The 16,538-nt window shown below is 37.3% G+C and overlaps 2 protein-coding genes across 3 annotated transcripts; both read left to right on the forward strand.

Moving 5' to 3' along the window:
- Nucleotides 1–182: 182 nt before the first annotated feature.
- On the forward strand, nt 183–11,256 carry proser1 (proline and serine rich 1). Of its 2 annotated transcripts, XM_015048991.1 has the most exons (12): nt 183–787; nt 862–927; nt 2,004–2,072; nt 2,267–2,361; nt 2,471–2,564; nt 2,728–2,838; nt 3,156–3,257; nt 3,986–4,064; nt 4,289–4,381; nt 6,343–7,678; nt 9,788–9,932; nt 10,029–11,256. In XM_015048991.1, exons 1-12 carry the CDS (start codon nt 743–745, stop codon nt 10,140–10,142), a joined length of 2,349 nt encoding a protein of 782 aa, XP_014904477.1. In that variant the 5' UTR covers nt 183–742; the 3' UTR covers nt 10,143–11,256. The 2 variants fall into 2 exon arrangements, with proteins under 2 accessions (XP_014904477.1, XP_014904478.1); XM_015048992.1 differs by lacking the exon at nt 4,289–4,381.
- A 2,150-nt stretch (nt 11,257–13,406) lies between these two features.
- On the forward strand, nt 13,407–16,474 carry stoml3b (stomatin (EPB72)-like 3b). Its single transcript, XM_015048993.1, has 5 exons — nt 13,407–13,724; nt 15,607–15,713; nt 15,799–15,871; nt 15,967–16,049; nt 16,138–16,474. Exons 1-5 carry the CDS (start codon nt 13,661–13,663, stop codon nt 16,369–16,371), a joined length of 561 nt encoding a protein of 186 aa, XP_014904479.1. The 5' UTR covers nt 13,407–13,660; the 3' UTR covers nt 16,372–16,474.
- Nucleotides 16,475–16,538: the final 64 nt, after the last annotated feature.

Below are 16,538 nucleotides of genomic sequence, written 5' to 3' on the forward strand. Positions count from 1 at the left end.
TTAAAAGTTGCCTGCATAGAATCACTAACATAGCATTAACTGTAAATATAAATGTTGCAGAATTCATGTTAAACATGTATATATTGTAATATGGGGTGTTTCTTCCTTTATTATTTGTTAGCTACTGTTAAAATAAAATCTAAACCAAATGTTTGCGATCAGGTACCTCACGGGTGTCCTTTCGTTGTTGACGTCCTAGCGCCAGCTGTCAGCAGCGCCAGCTAGCTGAACTTGTGGCGTTTCTTGCACTCTTCATTCACATTTTAACGATTTTTATAAATGTGCTTGCAACGGTTGTAATTTTATGACGAGCCTGTTTGAATCATACTTGACCGTGCGACCTGTCGCATATTTGTTTGTGTATTTTTTATTGTATGTTTTTGTCACGTCGTCGTCTCGATTTGAATAACTGTAGCACGCTAGCTTGTTGTTAGCTACAGCCACATTTGGTTCTGCTCTGCAGACATATCTCCTATTTGGAAGTCATTGTTTACTGTCCAAGAGCTAAGTTACTTAAGGAGTATTTTAACCATGCAATTATTAAATATTTCACTGCACTCGTATAATGTCTTAAATCTTGGTTTTAGTAAAAAATGAGTTTACGTTACAAGTCGAGGAACAGAAAATAGATTTAACCTAATCGTATCCGAATGCCTTTTATTTTATCTGACCTCACTTGTTGTATCTTAAATACTACATTAATATTTATAGTTGTATTGTAATCAATAACAAATAATCAACCATGGATAAGAAATCATTTGACATCGTCTTGGATGAGATAAGAAAGGTATTGGACGTGTGTCTGATTTGTAAGTGTTATTACTTCGTCTACAATATTGTTGACGGTGTACTTTCTTTCAGTGTGTCCTTACGGATCAGCGGATCAGAGCCATAGAGCAGGTTCACGGATATTTCTCCAGTGAGCAGGTAGGGTACTGCCCAGTCTCCTTCATCTTTAAGAATATGCCACGATTGCTACATATCTTATGGGTTGTAATTCACACATGAATCGCTTTAAAGTATGGATAAAATTGTAAATCAAATTTCTTATTTCAGTGACAAATGTAACAATATGACTACACTGCCTGTGAGAAGTATTCATAGCCCTGGAGTTTTTCCACATTTTGCTTTTCCATATTGTTTCTGAACACAGAAACAATATTGCATGATTGCAAACTTACCAAGATGTGGCCATTTACCTAAGCTCACGGGCCCCAGCACAGTTAATCTCCATTATGGAAGAGGAGAAAAACAATGGACTGTCGACCTCCAGTTTCAACTTTGACACATGCAGTGTAGGAGAGAGTAAACATGTGGAAGAATATGCTCTAGTCAGATAAAACCAGAAAAACTTAATGACCTCATGTCACCCTTAACACACCCTCCCTATCGTAAAACATTGTAGTGGTAGTGTAATCAAGATGTTGCTTTTCCTCTGCAGGGATAAGGAATCTAGTCAGAGAAATTGGGAATGTAGATGTGGCTAAATAATGACAATGGTAGAAGAAGGCCTGTTAGAGACCCTGGCAGATGATAAATTATAGTACATGTATATGTTAGAGTGACAGAGATGTGAATCCAACTGAGAATCTGTGGCAATACTTGTACATTGTTGCATCCAGTCTGACTAAGCAAGAGCTATTTTTGCAAAGATTGGGCAAAAAGTTCAGTTGATGTGTAAAGTTGGTACAGATATGCCCCAACGATGTGCAGCTGTGATAATAATTAATGATAGTTCTAAAAAGGATTGACCCATTGATCCAAGGAGGGATAAATTTGTAACACTACAGTCATTGCAGACGTTTATTTGTTAAAAAGTTTGAAAACCATTTCACAATTTCCTTTTGTGTAACAGAATCCATTTAGATTGTAGTTGTAACAAAATGTGCTAAAGTTCCTGTGATCTGAATACTTTGCAGAAAGTATTATATTGTTTGTGTTTTGTTGTTCCAGAGAGCTCTTTTTAACTTAATTAGTTCTAATTTGGTACTTAATGTGTGCAGGTGATGGAAATCCTGAAGTACTTCTCATGGGCAGAACCGCAGATCAAAGCAGTTAAAGCACTGCAGCATGTAAGTAGGAGCACTTTTGACTAACTCAGGCTGTGCCGCTCATATTTTCACTGATCAGCCTGACATCCCGCATGGTCACAGTGCTCCCTCTCCTATAGCAATCTCTCATCACTAGGGTAGCAAGGCATGTCTTAAAAACTCTTTACAAAATGGAGGCCTAATATTGTATCTGTTCCTCTTTCTGTTGTCTTTAGAAAATGGTTGCAATCCCTACAACCAAAGTTGCAAACATTCTGAACTGCTTCACCTTCTCCAAAGACAGACTTGTTGTCCTGGAACTAATAGCTTTGTGAGTACAGTTTAAAATGCCATTTAATGTGGTCAAATGTTGTTTGTAAACGGTGTGATTTTTCAGTTGATTGATGGTTTATTCAGTAGGCATGTCTGTTTCCGTACAGGAATATTTCGGATGCTCAGAATTATCGACCGGTGGAGGATCTGTTCCGGATACACGCATCTGAGAAGAAGCGCGCTCGCAGGATATTAGAGCAGGTGAGGACAAAGAAAAAACTAAATAAAACAAAGCAGTTTATACTTTATCAAGAATGATTTCTTTTAAGAAAAAAAGTGCTAGCTGCTTTTAGAGCTAAATGAGTTCATTTTAAAAATATAAAATAAAAAAATTAATCAAAAATGCATGTCTTTGACTTGTTAGGTTTGTAAGGTTGGTTGCAAAGCTCCTGTAGCCATGATCTCATCCTGTGGAATGATTCCGGGAAATCCATACCCTAAAGGCAGGCCCAGCTTGGTCACTGGCACTTTTCCTGTGAGCATAAACAATATTTAATAACTAACTTACTTGAATATAATTTATATGAAATGCCTGTATTTATATTAAACTTAAGTGACAGCAGTTCTGCTATAATCTCTTCAATGCACAGTATAGTCTTGTTTTATTTTTCCCCACATATGGAGATTGTTATAAAATGCAATTGATATGAAATATGCTTGCTTATTACATTTTTTTGATTGGATGAATTATACATTAAAAAGAAGAGGCAAACTTGTTTGTCTGAGGTTGAATGTTTATGTTTTTCTTAAGGATGATTGTTTTGAAATGACATATTTTGCTTCTAACCTCAGGGAATCCTTCCAATTAAAAAAGACAGTGAGAAAAAAGAAGACGGCTCCAGCAGTATGGAGGGGAAAGGAATTGCTTCCAGGATTATAGGACCTTTTAAACCTGTAAGTCCAGAACTGATAATGAGATGTATATGTGTCAGAATACGACACATTTTCTATTGCGTTGAAATCTGATTGCGCAACAAGTTTCCATGTTCCAAAACTATGTTGACTGAGCTAACGATTGATGAGAAACCTGAAAAGACACACCTTCTTTTTATTGTTTTGACTGGACGTCTGTATGATGTAAGATTTGTGGGAACTGATATGGACCTGTGATGATATGCAGAAAGAAATTTGTGCTATTTTTTTTTTCCAATTTTGTTTAGTTTTTTTTTTATATTATTTAAAAAAAAAAGGTCACCTGACCTCTATTTTCAGTGCATCACAACTTTCAATCTCACATTGCATTCACAAAATTCTATGTATTTTATTGGGAATTTTAAGACGCATATCAACACAAGATTGTGAATAATTGTGTAATAACAGTATGTCTGTGAAGTAGTAGTGATAGGACACTGGGTTTTTAGACTTTGGGTTTTTAAATTTTTTTTTTTACAAATCGAAAAGATGTGGGCATTTGTATTGAACAAAGATATAAAAAAAACCCAAAAAACATTAAAATAAACAGTTTTACAACACCTAATACGCTACAGTATTTATCAGTTTGGTGACTTCTGAAGGTTGCCACAATTTCAAACCAGAATCTCAATAAAGTACATCACACAGTACAAGTTTTGGTTTGTATTATAGGCTTTTATAAGTTTAAACATTTTGTTTTTTGTTTTTAGTTTCCCTCAACTTACAACCCTCATCGACCTGTTCCTTACCCTATCCCACCCTGCCGGCCTCATGCCACCATCGCACCAAGTAAGAAACAACAAAGCAAAGCACACGTCTCTTCAGTGTAACCTACTTTAGAATTTCTTTGAACATCATGCAGCCTACCCGTAATTTAAAAACAGAATGCAGACACAGGGTGTGTTTTCTGACTGTTACTCTTGTATTGATTCTGGTCCATTTGGAAGCTTATTCTGTAAGTTTGTGTCACACTTGTAATGCAGACAACTTTAATATCTGCAACTGCTACTTAGGTGCGTACAACAACGCAGGCCTTGTTTCTGTGGGAGGGGTCATAACAGCCAACGTGCCCCCTCCCCCCTACCACTCTTCTCACAAAATAGCAGGTATGATTCCTTTAAGGCAAGTTGTGCCTAGACTCTTTCTGAAGCTTGCAGCTTACCTTGCTGGCATGCTGCTCACCTGTGCTTCTTCAGTTTATCAGGTAACTGATTTCAGTTTAACTTTTGTTGGAGCGCATTGATTGACCAGAAAAATACTACAAATTGCAACAAGTTGCAATTATAGCTTACTATTAAATTGTTCTTATCTATATATTGTGGGTAAATACTAGGGATAGACAGTAATATCTTATACTAGATAATATTCTAGAGCATTTATGGCTATAACAGAAATAATAAAAGTGATTATAAAAAATAAAATACACACACACACACACACACACACACACACATATATATATATATATATATATATATATATATATATATATATATATATATATATATATATATGACAATATATAGTATTATGGAAAATATATTTTAAAAAAAATCCACTGTAGTGTTTCTGGCAAATCAAACCCAGAACCTTCACAGTGTTTAATTAGAGTTGTAGTTCTAAAACAGTTTAGAAGGTAAAAATTTAACACTCCTAATTTTATTTCTTTTTGCAAACATATTAAACACATTACTGATGACAAACTGCCATCCCAAGACTTCATTGTAAGATTGCTGAAGATGTTAAACAAAACTGTACCACATTGTTAAATGGGAAGCCCATCTTCCAACATTGCTGTTTCATAGTTTCAGAAACATATAGATGTAATTAAATGCCCCAAAACATCCATGAATCTGAGTCAGAATTATTGAGTAGAAAATGTATGATTCCTGTAAGCAAATAGATTTATTTTGAATTGTCTTTAATTATATGTACTGCAACATTAGTTATGTTAGGTTTTGAAAGTACCATTAAGAAAATATCAAGGCTCGCACACACAAACACAAAAGAGGAAGCATTTTGGCTACAGTACTCCAGTTTCAGATTATATGCCTTGCAGAATATCAGAGGTATTTATGTTATCTGGTCATTGAGTATACATTTTTTCTTGTGAGAATAGGTTTGGGATTCTAAAGACAAAAATATATTTAAAGATTTAAACTTGGACACTTAGTCTTTTACTTTCTAGAAGTATCCTTTCTGCTTCCATTTAACATTCATTGCTTGGGGTAGTCTTTTTTAATTGCAATATTATTTTTTACAATGGAACTACAGCTGGGTTTCCAAAACAGTTGGTCTGTTTTGTAAGATGCAAAAGAAAAATATTTGAGATCCTGTGAAATGACACTTTTGATATCAAGTAATGATGATAAAGGATAATGATAAATAAAAGAAACAAGTTTTTCTTTTTTTTTTGTCTGCTCAAGTTTGTAATTTTGTTTAATAATCAAAAGTTAACAGCTGATGATCAATCAGTTTAGCTAAATAAGTGAGTGGACATGCATTGTTGGTGATTTTCAAGATCCCACCTCTCACTTAATGACATCTAAAATAGACTGCCTATTCTCTGCATAAGACTAGTGCGAGTTTTGAAGAGTTCAGTGAGAGCTTTGCATTTATTTCGATTTTACAAGACATTCCAACTTTCTTGAAAATACAGCTGTACATTCTCCAAACCCTTTGGGAAAATCTCTTGCAACCAAATTTCTCTCATTTGGTTTAACTGAAGCATTTAAGGTTAAAACCACAGATGAGAAGAGTTAATAGCTGTGATAACAGTTAACTTAAGCACAAACCAACCTGAAGCCATGATGCAGACATTTCCCCAAAGGTAAGAAGGAGATGCCTTTTAAAACTATTATTTCAAATACCCATAAAAAGCTGCATGTAGGAATGCTTCTTTGCTATTCCTCCTTGCTTTTTCTCTTCTGTTATACACATTATGCAAATGGTTTGGCTTATTTTAATCTTAATTAAATATATCACAAAATAACTGACAATAGTTATTTTTCAGAGATCTTAATTAAAAATTGAATATAATTTTTGACAACCTGTGTGTTATTTTCAGGTTACACCAAACCTGGGAATCCACAGAACACCACACCTGGAGTCAACAGTGGGCCACTTCTCATTCCTCATGGGTCCACTCCTTCTACCCCTGCCCCACCCCAGGCTTCACCTTCTCAGCCACCTCCCCCAACCACCCCAATTACACCAGTTTTTCCTGGGATGGTACCTTCCCACAACTTGAATGCCCCCTCTCCTTCCCCAGCTCCATCTCCATCTGTGATCAAAGCTGGACCGCACACCCCCAGTGGTCAAGTCACCCCTACGCCTTCATCTGTCATTAAAGCCCACACCCCCTCGGGGACTCCTTGTGGGACTCCTGTCCCAAGCAATGGGGGGTTTTCCTCTTCCCCCTTCCATGGCCTTTCTCGACCAGGGACCCCTGCTGCCTCACGTAGTGGCCAAGACTCCCAGTCGCAGTCAAATTCCATGGGTTCAGCTCAGCAGAGGGCCTATTCCCAGTCTACAGACCAGCAGTCAGGGCCCAGCTTCTCCAGCATGCACCCACAAGGAGGTAACCCATCTGGTTCGGTGATCCGAAGTTATACCTCTTCCCCTCTCACTCCTGGATCTTCTACTCCAGTTATCCCAAATTGTTCCACCCCAGGGCCCAGTCCAAAACCCTCCCCTGTCCACCCAGGCCAGGCTCAAGCTCAGGGCATTGTGGCTGGAACCCTGAACAGACACTCTGGGGGCAGCAACAGTGGCAGTAGCAGCCCCGTACCCTCAGCCTTTAAGGGCACGTCTCGTTCTGGTACGCCGACGGTCAGCCCACTGGTAACACCTAGTTCGGCTCAGGCTGCCCTTGCACGTTCTTTGGGTCTGACACACCCCTCAGGTTCTCCTCAAGTGTCTCTCCCTACTCCGGTTGCTATCACTGGCCTCCAAGCAATGTCTGCCAGCCCCGCTGCAACTCATTATCCAGGTCTGTCCCCTTTTCCGGCGCTGTCTTCTTCTCTTCCCTCTGCCACCATTCCTACATCAGTGCCTACAGTGCCTCCCTCCACCAACCATCCACCGTCTTCTGTCTACCAGGGCTTAGCTCCTGGCGCTGCCCCCTCTGCAGCTTCACCTTTCGCTCTAGGCCTCACCTCTGCCCCATCTATATTCCCAGGCCTTTCTCCTGGGCCTAACCCCACAAGCTTTCCTGGACTGGCTGTATCAGGTGGGGGTGGCACCAGGAGCCCTGTGTTGCCTTCCTTCATGGGACTATCAGGAGCCACTCCATCCTCAGTTGCATCTGTGGCCCCGCTGCAGGCAGCCGCAGTTGGGGTTCCTTCTTCATCACCAGTGTTACCAGGGTTTGCATCTGCTTTCAGCTCCAATTTCCAGCCAGGGTAGGTGAAGTTCAAGGTTTTAACAAAATACTATTTAAATTTACAGTTTTACTGCCAGTTTGCTGACTGAAATAAGGCTCACACACTTGTTACACACAGTGCTAAGAGGACAAATTCCCTGCTGGAGCAGATTCAAAGTACTCATACATAATTAAAAGATTTTAAATTTTACATCATATATTCTTTGAGGTTTATTGAGATGACCTTACAGTTGCTTGAGTAAGCAGAATGTTCTTTTATTCTTATATTTTAAGCAAAGGTAAAGGCATTATAATTACAGGTAAATTGTAATCCGAGAGGAAAGGCAAACATGAGAATTGTGTCCCAGCCAACACTGTGAAGATTGATTGCGTAGCAGCCCTTGGCGCTTGCATGCTCTGGGCTTGAGGTAAAACATTGCCGGTCTTCTCTGTAAAATAAAATATTCAAGAGCTGCTTCATCTTTCATCCATTCCAAGATGGAGTGCGCTGAAATGACATCAGGATGCGTTATGTTCACTTCACGTTAATCATCACAAAAATTACATTATTTAACTCAAAGTTCTCATAAAAATGATTTTAGTGTAACAACAGTAGCAATGAATATTTAAATAAAAGCATTTGGATCACATTACATATTGTTGTTTGGGTAAAAACATTAAAACCCTATTACTTTTAATCATGCTGCGATCATCTCCTACTGGCCTACACCAAACTAGAATATGTCCATTATATCATATGAGTGTAATAATCTTATTCAGTTTGCCAGGTAATACGCCATTTAGTTCATTTAGTTTAAACAAACATAAAGTCCAGAGTCCAGACTTTGAATGGCTATTATATTTGCTTTATCATCCATTCTTTTTCTAGTAATGGCACAGCACAGTAAACAGTAGGTCGAACTACATTGAGTGGAAAAATGTGACCTTGATTTCCACTTACTCATAAAGTCAAAACATATGGGTATCGTAAATCCTGCCTATCAATTTTCCATCTCTGTTGTGCAAGATTAACCTAATGCTTCTCCTATTCTGTGCAAACTCCTCTTGTGCCTTTACTCTAGGATTTCAAGCATAGACTCTGTCTATGTTCTTTGTCAGCTCGGCAGAATAATGACTGCCAGTTATTTTTAATCTGGGTGGCAGAAGCATAACCTTTTGATGCCATTTCATGTGCTGAAAGAGCAGGTGTTCCCTGAGGAGAGAGTGAATAGAAGGCATCAATTAATTTGAAAAAAACTAAAAGGAAAAAAATTTACTACTATTTTTAGTGTTCAAAAATATCACAATATCCCATCATACAAAAATGTTATGGTTACATTGTAATTTGTGACCTAATACTATTGGGAAAAGATAAAAAGATAGGTTTACATGATGTTATAATGATATTCCCTCATCAGAAACATACCTAGAGTGTTTACTTCAACATTTTCATGCATATTTGAGGAATCTTTAAACCTCCCTTGGTATCTGTGCGGGTTTGTAATATGGGGGAACCAAGCACTCTTCCCATTCTCCTTCCTCACTCATCTCCTTCAAATTAGCAGCAGCAAATGGCAAACACCAAGTGGAAATGTGCTGTGCTTATTATATGAACTCTTTGTCCAGTGAACTCCAATGAACATTTGTAAATGCTTGATAGAGGAATATGGCTGTGGCAGCGTTCTGGATGCAGAGTTTCAGAAAGAGTGGGAACTTTTTAAAGAGACAGAAGCCGAATTCCAAGGCAATTGCGAAGTCAAAATTCTTTTTAGTCATATTTGATATATTTATATCTACTTGTTTGTGCTATAAAATTATACTATGTGGCTGGAAAACTCGTAATTCTTTAAACACAGCAGAAACTTTTAGTGACACGATGCAGTGCAGATTGAGGATTGTTTCTCTGAAGCGGAGAATTAATGTGTCAAAAGGGAAATATATGCAACACCATTAAACAGCCATAAAAGCATTAGGTATTGATTATTGCACATTTATAAATTGCACACATGTGGAGACTGTGTATAGTTATATGAAACTGTGTTTCTGTGATAGAAAATAAAACATGTTTAAAAAAAGTTCAGCTATAACACTTCTGAGGAAATTGCCAGCTTTTCCCATCAAGCACTCATGAAGTATTTATGCATTCCAGTTTGAGCGGCGCGCTCCAGGCTCCTGGAGGTAGTGGATTCCCTGGCTTGCTCTCCTTCCCTGCAGTACCAGGCTTCCCTCCCTCTGCCTCCGCTGCTGCTCTCAGCGGCCTCCACAACCCGTCGATGCCGTCTGCTCTACTTCAGGCATGTTCCGTAAAAACAGTATGCTGTGGTCCAAAAATATTTGACTATCATTTTAATAGACTCTTGTAAAAACTCAGCTACTTTCTTGTGTTTCAGGGTCATCCTACATCTGCACTAGAGAACTTTCCTCCTCAACCCAACTACCATCCTGGTCCTGGAAACCCCTTCTCTCTCCAACCAGGACTACACCCCCAGTTGGGCTGGCAGTGAAACATGCAGTTCAAGACATTCAAACTTAGACCCTGAACCCGATGCTTTGCCCCTCCCTGTTCTCCTAGGAGGTAATGTGTCACTGGCCTTGATCCCTCAGGACTACAAAACAGCACTGTTACAGAAGGAGCGTCTAAATTGAAGAAACACTAGTCTGGATATGTATGGCATACTTGTAATAACTAGGAGGTAGGAGTTGTAAATATCAGCAACGAAGTTGTGAGGTTTAACACATAGGTTGTGACTAGATGAAACAATAGCTTTGACTTGCCTGTTTTTAATAATTATTATGAACATTTATTACAGAATTATGCAAAATATGACAAATGTAAAACTATAGCTATCATTATCATGATGAACTGTTTTATATGATTCAGCAGGAAAGCGAATGGACACATAAATTCTGTCGTTTACCTGTTATTACAATGTGAACTTACCACTGACCTGCTGCTTATGAAATGGATTTTTAGGTGGAATAATTATGATGTTTGTGCAGTTTTGGTCAGTGTAATGTCCAAGGTCATTCTGATCTGGAAAGAATGTGTTTGTGTGATATAAAATATCCCAGGCCTGAAAAGTCAGGAAGAGATATGAAATAACATTTCGCAAAAGTGCTATAAACAGCACTTTTCCGTAACTAAGTATTGAAATGCCTCAGCTGTGGACAGTTCCTGAACACACTCATAGGAATCCAGCATGAAATGAGCCAAGCGATCTGCACAAGTGGAAGAAAAGAACTCCAATTTTTAAAAAAACATCCAAATAGACACCAATATTTATGAAATCCTATAAAAGGCCTTGTGACCATTAAAAAGCAGCAGACCTTCTGTAATGGAACTTGTAATGCGTACACAGCTTTGCTGAATAAATCTCCTCCTGGTTGGCCTGATTGGAGCAGAGAGATTTGAGTCCTGTGTGATGATTTTTATTTTATAAGTTTGCTACATTTTCACTCTTTGACAGATTCAGTCTTGTAAATATTTTTTGTTGTGTGAAGAGGGGGACTGTTCCATCTTAAAAATTGATTTTTGGCAGCTTTGGTCAAGTTTTGGACTTTTGATGTATATATCTGTGAGTATTTTACCGTCATTCACCTATTTTTTATTTTATTTTATTTTTGACACTTTGTCTGACTATTCCTGTACTGTAACAGTAGTATTTGACCAGATATACAGCTACATCACATAATGTAGATTACCAATGAAATGCTAATTTATCTCAGTAATTCAGTAAAATTTGATTGGATTGAATTAAATGACTTTCAAATGAAGAAAGGAGTAGCTCTTTAGCTTTGGCAGGATGCTGTCATCATTGTCCCTGGTTCAGCAGTGGGTGACCTTAAATAATGTGACAGTTGTAGCCCATGTATTGGGTGTATCTGTCTGTGTGTTGAAGCACTGTCCCAAACCCAACTGTCTGTATGAATATCACCTAAACTGTTAAACTGTTTTGATTCACAACCATCTCAAGGCTTCCAGCTGAGTTTTACTTTTTGATTTGATTAAATTATTTCACTTTATGATCATCAGATCGTTTATTGAGAAGAAGCTGATGTTTATGTTCTTCACAAGTTGATTGATGTGTTTATGAATTGTTCACACCATTTTTTTTTTAAATAACAGGAACAAATTATGTTTATTGACTTTGCCATGCACATACACAGTTGACAGATTGTCTTAAATGATGAACATTTTAATTTAGATTTGTCCTGTTTGTATTTGCATATGTTCCACATTTTCTCAGTGATCTAGTTTCTGTAGTTGTTTCTGTTTGTGTTGCATTGACTGTCCAGGCACCCTTTAAATAAAATTACCCAACCTAAATGAAATATAAAGTATGATATATGTTTTTTTTTCATTTATTTATTTTATTTATCTGAATTAAGAACATGTTGGACATACATATACATCTATATATCTGTCTGTCTTTCTGTCTACTTATTTTTTATTTATTTCGAACATGATGATACAAAATCACACACATGAACAAGGAATGCAAGACACAGGAGTAGGAAGTAAAATACTCCTACCCCATAAACTCGTGCCATATTTTCAGATGGACCCTCATTATTGAATCAAACTAGAAAATAAATAATATAGCACACCAACAACAAAAGTAAACTTAAAAATTCTAAGTTCCTGAAAGTTGCCACCATCACATCCATTCCCACACATATAACTTTTTATTTGCCTATGCAATACTCATAATTTGTCAACCTTTATGATACTTATCAACATCAGTGCTATTGCTCAATACAGGTGACCAGTCAGGTGTCGATTAGTCACAAGGTTTGCCGCTCACATGATTCCTTAATCTATTTCCACTCATCTTTATTTTCCACGAGTGTTTGATTACTCTCACCTTTTCCAAACAAAAGAAATATTGTAATCACTAAACATTTTCTCCCACAGATATGCGTACAGTTTTCTAAAAAGCTTCACAGAATTAGGATTTTCATCTGAAATTGTGTTATTGTCATTTCACAAATATTTTTAATTGATAACTGACATTTTTTATGAACTTTTTAAATGACAGATTTTATGTACACTTTAGACACAAAAACCTAATGAAATACAGAGAACATGGGCACAACTATTTACTACTGAACTTAGAAGTCCAGGCTGTATCTGTAGTTAACATTTACCAGAATTTTATGAATGTGTTGTCACTATGTTTGTTTTTGATAGAGTTGATTATGCTTATATATATTTGTACATTTAAAAAAGGTTTTAGTAAACTAAACTAAACTTAAACTAAAAAAAAAACAAAAAAACATGAACAGTTCAGAAAAGGCAAAAGTTAATAGGGAAACAAAAATATTATGTATTTCATATCCTCTTTCTCTATCAGCAGTTACGTTTCTTTGAAATTTTCTATATTATATTTGTGACGAGGATCTGAAATACATCATATTTTCTTTTCCCTATTAATATTTACCTTTTCTGAATAGTTCACATTTTTTTTGTAATATATTTTTAGAAAAAGGTTTCTAAAACCTTTTGTAAATGTTCAAATATATTTGAACATAATCAACTTTATTCAAAACATACAGTTTGTTTTGACTCCATTATCTCCTGGGAAGTTGTTGAAAGTACTTATTACTGAAAATGTGTAACCTAAACCTCTATGCACACCACGATAGAGTGAACACTACTTGGAAATATTGTGCCTATATAATTAACTTGTTACACCTATTGTGGATATGCAATTATCTGTCATTGTATCTGTATAAATAACTCAAAGATTATTTGTATGTAACACTTATGCAAAAAAAATATTTTTCTGTGCTCTCTCAGTTCCCCCATTTTGCAACAAAATTGTCTTTTGACCTGGTTTAAGTTTTATGATTCCACTCTGTTGATGATCAGCTCACAGTCAAAGCCACGCCTCCACATTAAGGAACATGATATTGCCGTGTTGCAGCTTTAAAAGGCTGACTCACTTCCTCTTGGTTAGACGCACTTTTACAACCCTTCCAGCATATTTTTCCAGGGAATTCACTCAACTCTGAGCAGTACATGGAAATGGAGGATCAGATGGAAAGCCAGAAGAGGAGAGGAGTGAGCAAAGACACGCTGATATGTAAGCCAAATATTATTTTTGTTTGTTTCATATGCATGCTTAAACGTGACTTGACAGTCTGTGTCATGTAGTGTAGCTGTTATCACTACTTACAAATAGGTTTTTTTTTTATTTGGTTATTAAAGATTTTAAGTAATCCTGACCAGGTGTTCTGTATGTTACATGACATGTTTTTCACTGTTAATTATGACATTAGGAGTTCAGCGTACTTCATGAATAGATAAGAACACGCCTGTGTTGATAAAAAGCAGCGACCTAACCCAGAGGAAAGCAGAACTCCATCAGCGTAGAGACAGAAATCACATGTCATTAAGATAAACAGTCACTGAATCCATGTGACTGAGAATTATTTGCTTCTTAAGTTTCTCTTAGCATTTTCTACACTGTGTGAAGCCAAGCAAAAAGAAACCCTGTTTTTCAGAGCTTTGACTAACAAGTATGTAAATTTGGGTTTTTTAGATACGTGCTTCTTTCCACAAAATACAATAGAGCGATTGTCTATACAGTATTTGAAAATACACAAAATGCTTATCTATAAAACTGAAACTGATTACAATATGATCCTGTTTTCTTTCTTTTTTTGATCATGTGAAAAAAGAAGAGGGTTTGCTGCGTTTCTTAAGATTCACAAATACAGCATGTGATGCAAGTCAACATTTCATTTTAGACCCTGGTAGCTTTTTTGTGTTTGCGTCGAAAGATCTTGAGAGCCCATAAAGAAATAACTGTCCCTTAGATTTTTTTTTTTTTTTAATTTGCAGCTGGGAAATTTTCTCTAGTTTTGAACAACAGGAAGCTTTTTCTTTGTTCAACTGATTTCCTGAGACTTGGTATAATGTGGTTTTGGTTTAAATGTGTCCGTGTGGGGGCTGACACAGCAAGAGCCGCAATGCATAAAACTTTCCATCAATGTGTGATTGTGTTTTCTCTGATAACAACAAACATAAAAGAAAATATCCTCATTGCTTCTCATCTGGAAATGCACTTATCACTTCAAGCTGAAAGCAGCACCAGTTGTGTGTTACTTTCCTTTCTCGACAAAGCCTTACTCCAGAGATCATGTTGCATAAGTCAACATTTTAATAATTGCTCTTTGCACAAATGTTTTTGTTTGGGGGTGCTCTGTCATGATCTCAATAATAATATAAAATAAACCTTCGACACACCTTGTAACTGTCAGTGGCAGTTAGGTCACAAGTAAACATGTTGTCAAATAAAGCATTAACATTTCTTTGGTATGCAGTCCAAACAAAAATGTAATGCTTTAATGTTTAATGCTAAAGTCCAACTTCTAATATTACTTTTGTATATTGGCAGTTGTGCAGTGATTCAGATTTTGTTAAAGTAGGCATTTCCAAGGTGGCACTTGATGTAGCAGAAGCACCCCATGTATGGAGGCTATGAATCCTCAACACAGTCATCCAGGGTTTGAAGACTAACCTTCAGACTCAAACTGCATTTCTTACCCTCCTTATCAAATCAAATCAAATCAAGTCAAATTTTACTAGTATAGCACTTTCAGCACCAAGGCATTTCAAAGTGCTTTACATCATAACAAAAACAAAAATACAAAGTCATGCAACATAGAATCAACAATCAAAGCATTACATTAAGTCAAGTGCCGTCATTAAATTCGCAATTGATTACGTTTCAAATACAACTCGAAACAGGTGGGTTTTTAGTCGAGATTCAAAGGGACTCAGTGTTTCAGCTGTTTTACAGCTTATCTTTATCTTTGTTTCATATCTAATTACTACAAATGCAGCATACTTGTGCCACAAAACAAAACAAAAAAACAGGCATTTCTTTACAATCAAGAAATCTGTCAAATCATTTTCTGTTTCTTAACACGTTTTACAGACTTAGTTTTCTCTCTCACTAGCTGAAGGGCCGGTCGGATCTCTGGGATGCTGCGGCTGGGTGCTGGTCATCCTCTCAGGGCTTTTTGTTTTTTTGACCTTCCCAATAACAATCTGGGCTTGCTTTAAGGTGAGTGAGCTGAACACCAGAAATCACCCATTTCGTTTCTGTGCAAACAAGAACATGAACTGATTGTTTGCGGCCAATACTGCAGATTGTTCAGGAGTACGAGCGGGCCGTCATCTTCAGGCTGGGCCGGATCACGGACCGAAAGGCAAAAGGACCAGGTGTAGTAATCATGTCTATTCTACTTTTGTCCTACTTTTTTCTTTAGCTTTAGCAAAACTCTCATATACCTGCACCTTGATCTGTATATCGGCAGGAATTTTCTTCATTTTGCCATGCACCGATTCTATTGTGAAAGTGGATCTGAGAACTGTGTCATTTGACATCCCGCCACAAGAGGCAAGAGGCACACAACAACACACTCTCAGAGGAATTTCTTGTAAAAGTCAGTTTAATATTATGTCTATAATGTGTATTCTTGCTGTAGATTCTCACTAAGGATTCAGTCACTGTGAGTGTGGACGGTGTTGTGTACTTCAGAGTAAGCGACCCCATCGCCTCTGTGGCCAACGTGACTAACGCTGACTTCTCCACTCGGCTGCTGGCACAAACCACCCTCAGAAACGTTCTTGGCACCAAGAACCTGGCAGAGGTCTTGTCTGATCGGGAGGGCATCGCCCACAGCATGCAGGTAAAGAAGCTGAAAGGGCTCTTAAGTTGACTTTTGTTCCCTCCTTCCTGATTCACATACGACCAATGTGCTTGCTAAAGACCTGGAAAAGTTATGAAGCTCACCCCAAGGGTAATTATTATTGTTTATGTATATGGAACCGGTTTCTGAACCAGAATACTTCACAGCAGGGATGCAGTTAGGATTTTTAGACTTGG

This window comes from Poecilia latipinna, unplaced genomic scaffold (assembly GCF_001443285.1).
Source record: "Poecilia latipinna isolate Pla-1442-1.1 unplaced genomic scaffold, P_latipinna-1.0 Scaffold918, whole genome shotgun sequence".
In the NCBI taxonomy this organism is placed as follows: domain Eukaryota; kingdom Metazoa; phylum Chordata; class Actinopteri; order Cyprinodontiformes; family Poeciliidae; genus Poecilia; species Poecilia latipinna.